The sequence below is a fragment of the Pteropus medius genome, unplaced genomic scaffold (assembly GCF_902729225.1).
Source record: "Pteropus medius unplaced genomic scaffold, Ma_sr-lr_union100, whole genome shotgun sequence".
NCBI classification, from domain to species: Eukaryota; Metazoa; Chordata; class Mammalia; order Chiroptera; family Pteropodidae; genus Pteropus; species Pteropus medius.
Window position 1 is genome coordinate 25343240 of NW_024351729.1, and position 8650 is coordinate 25351889.

At 54.8% G+C, this 8650-nt stretch overlaps 1 protein-coding gene across 5 annotated transcripts in view; it reads right to left on the reverse strand.

Annotated features, from left to right (window-relative positions):
* PAX3 (paired box 3) overlaps positions 1 to 5139 on the reverse strand; it is an 88933-nt gene extending 83794 nt beyond the window's left edge. For 4 of the 5 annotated variants that reach the window (XM_039844900.1, XM_039844897.1, XM_039844899.1 and 1 more), the window contains exons 1-4: positions 4667 to 5139; positions 3145 to 3380; positions 1691 to 1820; positions 387 to 521 (exon numbers count right to left, since the gene is read on the reverse strand). In XM_039844900.1, the coding sequence (XP_039700834.1) occupies positions 387 to 521; positions 1691 to 1820; positions 3145 to 3380; positions 4667 to 4751 (586 nt within the window). In that variant the 5' untranslated portion in view covers positions 4752 to 5139. The remainder of the gene's footprint in view (positions 1 to 386; positions 522 to 1690; positions 1821 to 3144; positions 3381 to 4666) is intronic. The other variant, XM_039844898.1, reaches the window with a different exon arrangement.
* Between the last annotated feature and the right edge of the window lie 3511 nt (positions 5140 to 8650).

Here is an 8650-nt window from a genome sequence, read left to right on the forward strand (position 1 = left end):
TTTGGAGATCCCGGCCTTTCTTGAAGGCGCAAAAGTTCCTTCAACCTCTAGAGGTTCACGGACTGTCCCCAATCCCCCAATAGCTCCAAGACGCCCAGTCCCGTATGTCTGAGGGCACCCAAAGTGCAATTCTTAGTTCTAGATTCCTGGGACGGGGGTGGGGACTCGAGGTGGTGCGAAGAAAGATTATAGAGAAAGTAACCAGAACGCGTGTTTGTTTTCACTGCAAGTGCGTGCTGGTCCCTCACTCGGAGGCCCTCACCCGGGTGCAGCGGCTATGAGCGTGCAGGACCTTGACACGAGCCGGGACTTGGCCGCCCTCGCGTGTCCGGCGTCAGAGCGCAGCAGTGGGCGCCGGCTGGGGCCCGGAGCGCGCCACCTCTTACCTCGCTCGCTCAGAATGCCGTCGATGCTGTGCTTCGCCTTCTTTTCGCTCTCCTCTGCCTCCTTCCTCTCCAGGTCCACCTCCTCCTCTTCGCCTTTCCCGAATTTACTCCTCAGGATGCGGCTGATGGAACTCACTGGAGGCGGGTGGAGGGAGAGAGCGCAGACGACTGAGACTTGCAGTTCTGGGCTGGAGGGAGCCCCCACCCCCACCAGCCCGTCCCCAAAAGTGGCTGCCCGGCCCAGCCTGCTTGTGCCTCCTCCTGCTTCCTGGGGCCTCCTCGTCCTTCTACCGCCCCCTCGGCCTCTCATTCAAATCCCCCACCCCATAATCAACATCTAGGAATGGGGAGACGAAAGCCTGGGAAGCTCACACCTCGAAGTTAGGGCCGGAAACTGCCGTGTCTGTCGTCTCTCCCAGCAGGAAGCGTTTCCCTTCTAGACTCTATAGACGAGGCTCTACCTCTCCCACCTCAGAGAATTCTCCCACGAACCCTCCTGCACCCCTCCCCTCTCCCCGCATACACACACCTGAAGACATTAGGCCCCACGGTTCGCGTTTAGGGAGGAAAAAACCACAGCACACCCGTCCCCTGCAATTCAACTTTTTTTTTGTTTGTTTTTTGAAGCTATAAAGGATTTAAATTTCAACTGCAGAATCGTTTCCTACTGTAAAAATCAAAAAGAAAATGCATTCTCTCCCATTTATTTTTTCCAGATTCCAGTGTGGTAAACAAATCCATGCTCTGAAATATCTCGTTCTCGCAGGGGAGAAAAGGGAGTTTCCTTTTTTTAATTAAAAACAAACTCTCCCCGCGCGCCCTCGCGCTCGCCCCTCTTTCTCCCTCCGCCTCCCTCCGGCTGCCGCGGGCGCGGGATGGTCCCTGGGACCCTCTGGAACACTGAGGGCCGATTACGAAGCCTCCCCACCTTTTTGCACACGGCAAAGCCTGGGCAGGCGCGGCCCCATCTCCCTTCGGTTGGGGTTACCAAAACATTTGTTTCTCTTTAAAAGGGAACATCAATATTAATAAACGCTTGGCCTCCGCCTCGCGTTTCCTGCCCTGCTTCCTCGACAGAAATTCTTTTTGGGAAGACCTCCACGGCGGTCTCAACCCCAAGACAAGCAGCTCCCATCGTAAAGCACCAAGAACGCCTGGTTCGAGAACATCTCAGAGCCCGGGGGTGGGGGGAGGGCGCCTTCCGAGGGCCCAGATCAATCACGGGGGCGACTGTGGCTCGGCGACACGCCCGGGTAATAGCGAACGCTGGCCGTGCCTCAGGAAGATGTTAACGGGCCTGGTACCTGAGGGCACTGTGTTTCGATCACAGACCGCGTCCTTGAGTAATTTGTCTCGAATTTCCCAGCTGAACATGCCCGGGTTCTCTCTTTTGTATTCCTCGATTTTCTTCTCCACGTCAGGCGTTGTCACCTGCTTTAAGAGAACAGGCAGGCAGGTGTTGGTACCCGGTCCTCTGAGCCAAATGTGGCAGCTCCACCGACTCCACAGGGCCAGGCCAGATGCTTCTTCCAACAGCCCCTGGGACGGTCCCCCTTGTTAGCAAAAAGACCCCGACTCTCGGAGGCAGTTTGCTTTTCGCTAAGAGCAAACAAGAAATCGTCCCACCCACCCGGAGCAGCCTAGGGATCCTCCTTCTCCAAGATAAGCCTGGACAATCTGGATTAACATGGAAGAGCCACAACACTTGCTGGGGGAGAGGTGCACTTTCTGATCCTCGGAAATAAAGAAAAGCAATGCCTTACACAGAATCAACACACACACACACACACACACACACAACGAAACTAAAAAAAAAAGCGTGCTTGAAAGGGGAGCAGAAACATCAAGTTAGATCTGCAACTTGTGCCTCTTCAAAGAAGCACAAGATTTTAGCTAGAGCGAAGAACAAAATGAAATGCAAAAGGTGAGGGTCTAGGTTTTTAAAAATTAGTGTGGATTACAAATATAGATAATTTCAGAGACCATCTCTCTTTTTTTCCACTTAAAAGGGTTTCCAGAGATTCTTAGGTTGCAAGGGCATTGCAAGCAGGGTGTTTGGAAGGCTTAAGTCTACAGAACGCTCCTTTTGATTTTGCCCTGTGGCAACTAGAAAATTGTATTGCATTTCCCCCACATCCAGAAGAACAGGCAGATCCTATGTAACCCCCTCTCACTCATCTGTTTTTAAAGGGAACTAAAATAATTCTAGGATAGCACTGAACTGCTTTTTTAAAGTCCAGTCATCAGCTTATTACACAGAAAACAAACCACCCAGCTCCTTGAAGAAATTTGGATTGGAGGAGACTTGGGACCGGAGTTAAGAGAGAAATCATTTTTTTAAAAAAAATTGCTTCTTAGATTAGTTTTGGAAAGCGTAGTGCAGTGGGCGAGGGAGCTTGGAAGATACTTGGGGAAGAAGCCAGCAACAGGTGGGCACATAGGGCTTACTGTTTGCCTAGTAAGACAGTTTGAAGAGGAATTACAGGATTGGGGCATTTTATAAATGCTCCATCTTCTTTGCAAAAGGGCTAGAGTTTTCCATTAGCATTTATCAAGGAGAGTCCCTCAGGCAGCAACCAAGTTCCACCACACCCACCGCACCCACAACACACACTTCACCGACGCACACACCTCTTCCCAGACTTGAAAAATAACTCTTTGGAAAGCCTCGAATGGCAGTCTTTGGCCCCTGCCCCTTCTGCCCTAAACCTGGCGACTGCAGGCCCAGAAGCCACCAGAGCCCTGCGCGCTGGCTCACCTTGGGCTTGCTGCCACCGATGGCACCGGGACGGATGGAGCCTGTCTCCTGGTACCTGCACAAGATCTTCGATACGCAGCCGTGGGACACGCGCAACTGGCGGGAGATGACGCAGGGCCGAATCCCGTGGTGGGCCATCTCCACGATCTTGTGGCGGATGTGGTTGGGTAGCGGCCTGCCGTTGATGAACACACCGCCCAGCTGGTTGACGCGCCCCTGGCCGAGGGGAGTGGACACTGGGAGAAGAAGGTGAAAAGAAAGGCAAAGGGAGTCATTTAGGGGGAATCGAGAGCAGCCCCGCTAAAGATGGGCCCACCTAACTTGGCACTCTTCGGGCCAACGCGCCTGTTACAGCCTCAGCACTAAAACTGCTCGACATCCGGTTCCCAGCCCCAGACCCTTTGTCAATCACATTTGTTCAAATTATTAAGCAATTCGGGGCCACATAATCTTGTGTGAAGGGAACAACCAGGGCAAAATAACTTGCCCCAGAAAAACTGTCTTTCTTTGAGGTCCAAGAGGTGGCATCTCTAGAGAACCAGGGTAACCCTGGGGCTGGCACAAAGTGTATCTTGCTCAAGAAGCAGCCTCCTGGCAGACAGAAGTTCACCAGGACGCTGGCCTTCTGCTCACATCAAACCCTGTCCAATTGGGGCTGCTCCCTTTCTAAGGGACATGGAGGAACTGGCAGTCTTTGGAGTTTCCAGCTAAGAGGACACCAGCCAATGATCAAAGAGGGTCCCAAAATAAGGCCGCAGGTGGCAGCGCATGTCACCTGTTACACCTTGGGACAGAGACACAGCCGCGTCTGATCGCAGGCCTCCATTCATGTTCTGGGTATTATAATCTATTCTGGACCGAGGGCGAAGGGAAGGGCAGGGACTTCCCCCCGCCCCCACATCGGCTTCCCCCCTGGGATGCCCAACTCTCAGACTGTCTAGAAAAGTTTGGGCTCGCAAAACTTCCTGTCCCCGGGATTCCCAGACCCTTAAGGTGACTGAAAGGCAGTTTTCCCAAACGGATGAGGAAACCTTCAAGATGCCGCTTAAGATGAATGAAACTCTAAATAATGACACATTAATGCTAAAAATCCTAAGCACGATGTCGCGCGGTGTCCACCACCACAACTTTGCAGGGGCAAGAAAATTCTTCCAGAACTAATAAGAGTTTAGCAAATGTGAGTGCAGCCGGGACAATTTTGATAATGCCTTTGGGTGCACAAAATGCGGGGACGTTGCTCTCTGGTGCTCGGAAGCTGGTTCATTCCTTCCCCACCACGGCTTTTCCAAAACAACAGGAGAAAGTGGACCCGCTCGGAGCAGGCCTGGCCGCCTAGCTCTGCAAGAACTTGCGGAGAGAACTGTGTTTTCGTTTGCAGAGAGAAAGTCGGGTGCGGATCTCGCCCCGACTGTTTCCTTCTGGGGTGGGGGGTGCCAGGGAATGGGGGTCTCTGGGCGCGCCGCAGGAGGCCACAGAGCGCGCAAGGAGGGCGGAGCAGCCCCGGCGCCGCGGAGGCCCTTACCTTCCAGAGGAAAGCCGCTGCGCGGGTAGTTCTGCCCTGGGCCCGGCCGCATCATCCTAGGCACGGCTCCGGCCAGCGTGGTCATCCTGGTGGCAGCTTCTCTTGGAAATTATATCCAGGTAGAGGCGAGACAGAAAGGCGAGCGCGATGCCGGTGACCCTCGGGAACTCCCCCGAGCGTGGAGAGCCCCTCCCTAAAAAAGGCTGGCGAGAGAGGGAAGGCCGAGGGCAGGGGGACTGCTCGCTCCTAGTCCAGGGAGAAGCTCGAGGTGAAGCCGGGAAACGGGGCAGGCTGGGAGGCCCCTGAGTCCAGGATCTCGAGCCCAGGGCGAAAAAGTTTGGTGGGAGGCTGGGCTAGTGGCACAGAGGCTGGGGGCGCTGGGGAGAAGGATCACAGCGCCGCGACGAGCCGGGGAAGGGGTTGGGGGCGGGAGCGCGGCTGGCCGGAGTTTCCTCTCGTAGTGACACCAAGTGAGGGGATCCGGGCTCGCGAGCATTTATTAGTTCTTTCACCCAAAGCTTGGTCAGGAGCCCTGAGCTGCGATTGGCCGATGGGGAGACCGTCCCGGGTGGCGGAGACACGCGCTGATTGGGCGACAGCGGCCACTTTCTCTTCCCATCGTCGGCGGTGCGGAGGCCTCGGCCGGTCCCAGAGGGACCCGCTCTGTGCCCCTTCCCGGGGAGAGAAGCGTAGACCCGTGGAAACTGGGAGACAGAGAGCCTGAGGGAGATGACAGCTGCTGACAGCAGAGAGGAGTCCCTGTCTCTGTCCCTCTATGTGTGTCTGTCGTTTGCTTTCTATTTTTCTGTCGCTTTGTCTCTGTCTCGCTCAGTGTTATCTCTGTGTCTTTCTCCGACTCTGACTCTATTCCTCTCTGGGTGTCTATGTCTCTCTTTTTCTACCTGCTGGTGCTTTTGCCCGCTCTCTCTCTCTCTCTCTCTCTCTCTCTCTCTCTCTCTCTCTCTCTCTCTCTCTCTCTCTCTCTCATTTTTCTTGGCTTACTGCCACTGGAATGGCTGCAATTTCAATAGGAAAGCATTGGAAGCCCCCAGCATGTCGAGCCTGCCTTCCTCTGGTCATTGCCCCTTGGCCTAGGTTTGTTAAGGGGTCCTCCCTGTGGGGTTCCTCTCAAGAGGAGTCCAGGCTGTGCAGATCAGTTCTTTTGTTTTCAGTCTAAGGGCAGGGGCAGACTGGGGAGGCCCAGGACTCCTAGCTGAAGGCTGGGGAGGGGAGGAGGAAGCAAACCATCTCCTCCTCTAGAATGAAAATACCATCCTGAGAAAGCCCTAGCTCTAAATCTCAATGCGTAGATCCCAATGCGATGGCAGAGATGCGTCTATATGTTAAGGTTTTGCCCGGCTGCAGCATTTGTTCTCAGGAATTTATTATGGTATTCAGACTAAACTGCTGGAAAAAAAAAATAAAAGGAGCAAAGTCTTGGCTAAGAGCTGAAGTGTCCCCAGCAGGATATGACGCCAGGAGTGTTGTAAAGACTGTCTGTCCTTAGTGAAGGTACCATTGTGCATAGCCTTTTATTTATAACTTGGTAAGTGCCAGCGAACTCGCCTCCTTTACACTCCCCAGTGCCAGCCCTGCACTCTGCACTGCGCTTTATTCGCTGGAGTCTATTCAGGGACTGTCACTCTGGGCCTGCGAGGTATTCAGGGCCTTAATCAATCAAAAGGATGAGAATTGGGCAGGTTTTTCCCTTTGAAATAAAGGAAACAATGACTTCTGGGCTTCAAGTTCCCCCTTTCCTTTTACGATTTTTGAATTTTTCCTGCGCTGGAGTTCTCTAGCCCTCCGTCTCCATCTCCCCCTTCCTCCAACTCCTCTGACAGCTTTTACGTGAACTCGGGCTCCCAACCCCCTAATTAAGGCAGACTCAGAAGGCAAGGTGGGGGTGGGGTATAGCTGCTCGACAGTCTGCAAGTGGGCCCTTGTAAAAATCCACTCGTTCCTGGGAAAAGCAGGCAGTTTTTGGCTGGGCCCAACGTCGAAAAACTTGATTGACCTAGGAGCATCCAAGACAGGTTTCTGGAGACACCCAGAAAACGTCTGGACATCCCCTGGCCCACCCAAGGGGTAGGGAGTGCCCCATGTGCACTCATAGTGCAAAGGAGAGTCGCTACTAGAATGCAGCCCTGTTCAACCCGGTTTTATATAAAATAATTCAATTCGTCAAAGGGAAAACGTTCTCATTTCCTTTTTGCACACTTAGGGGCCACTAAAGTCTATGTCCTTGTTTCCTAAGCCCCTTCTCAGGGATTGTAACTCAGAAGCTGGATTTTCCCCCCAAGTTTTCTGTTTCCAAAAGGTTGAGCGGAGCAGACAGAGCACTTTCTAGGGTCAACGGTAATTGTTGGAGGGGGGAGGTGTCAAAAGCGTATTTCAAGAGGGCAAAGGCAGACTCAATTCGCGGCTACGAGGAACCTGGGACCGGCGGTGAGCGGTTAAAGAACATCAGGGCTGAGTCTCCCTTGCTTTTGAGCCGAGGCTCATCGCAAAGCCCGCCCGGCGCTGAACCCCTCTCTCCTGCTCAGCGTCTCTTCCCCGCAGAGCCCGCAGATCCGTGGAGGGGCGCGCTCGCGGCCGACTCGTTCTCCCGGCTTGCGCGTCCTCGCGGAAGCTGTAGAGCTAGGAGGACCTTTGAATGGAGGTACTGCCAGTGGAAGTAGATCTGAGGTGCCCGCGGGTGCCGGTCCAGTAGGCGCAACCGACCACCATTTGCTATAGAAATGTGCAAATAGAGGCCACGAGGGCGTGTGTGCATTGGGGTGTGCAGCTCCAGGGTCTCCCCTGCCAAGAGCGCTCTCAGGATTACAATAGCCCTTCTCCACCCGACAGCAGCCAGGGGACCCGGGAGACCCAGAGCGGGGCTGGAAGGGCGCCCTTAGAGTTCCAGCAGCTGGGCCGGTATGGCCGCCACGCCACTTCCAAAGACCTCGAAAGTCCAAATTCCTTGAGGCTGGTGTCCCCGAGAGGGCCAGGGCATCTTGGCCGGTGGCGCTCACTCTCAGCCAGGCCAGATCAGGCCCAGAGCCAGCCCTGGCACCGCCACGCGCAACAGGTCGAGGGAGGGCAGGTAGTCCCTAGTTTCCCAGACTGGTTTCGAAGAGCCAGGTTCTATGCTCCTTCCCCATCTCCGGAGCTTGCGTCTCTTCTACATCTTTCCTGAGTCTCCCCGGAAACCAAAGGCACCCCGCCCCCCACTCCCTGGAGCTGGAAAGGAGTCTGGACCCAGGCTCCTTTCCCTGACGGAAGCCTGAGGACCACAGAGTCCCCGAGCCGAATCTGGCCGGCATACAAGCGCTAAGTCTCAAAGGAGTGACCTTGTGGCGGGGCGTCGAGGGCGGCCGCCCTCCCTGCAGTACTAAGCCCAGGTTGGGGAGGCGGCATTTCCCCCTGGCGCACAAATTACCCAGAACGCAGCCCGGAGAGTCTCTACATTTCTGTGAACGAACCCTGCTGTCCACGCGCTATCCGTGCACGTGCAAAATGAAACTGGAGCTTTGAGAACAATAGTAGGATAATTTGATTTCAAAAGGGAGGGGATTACTTGCCGCTGCCTCCTCTGCCCCCAGTTTCGGAGGCACTGCAGGTGAAATGGACAGTGGCTGCCTGCGCAAGCCTGGGGGGACCATGCCCCTTTGGCTTGAAGGTTCTCCCTCCCGCCGGTTTGAGTGCCTGGATCTGCAGTCCAATCGCGGGGCAGTGGCGTCAGCTTGGGCCGCGTGACACTCTTCAGAGCGCAGCCCCTGTAGTTGTGGGCCCCGGGCACAAGCGTTTCATGGCCCATAGATTTCACGGGCCTCTGAGAGATGACCTCATTTCTAGCCGGACACAGGCCTTAAGAGGTAATTATGATCTATGTAAAATAATATCCCTGACCTGGGGGAGGGGGTGGCATCTGCCACCCAGGCCTTTCTTTTGCCCCATCTGAAAGGTCAGGCTCCGGCTGACTGTTGGGGACGCGCCTGGCTG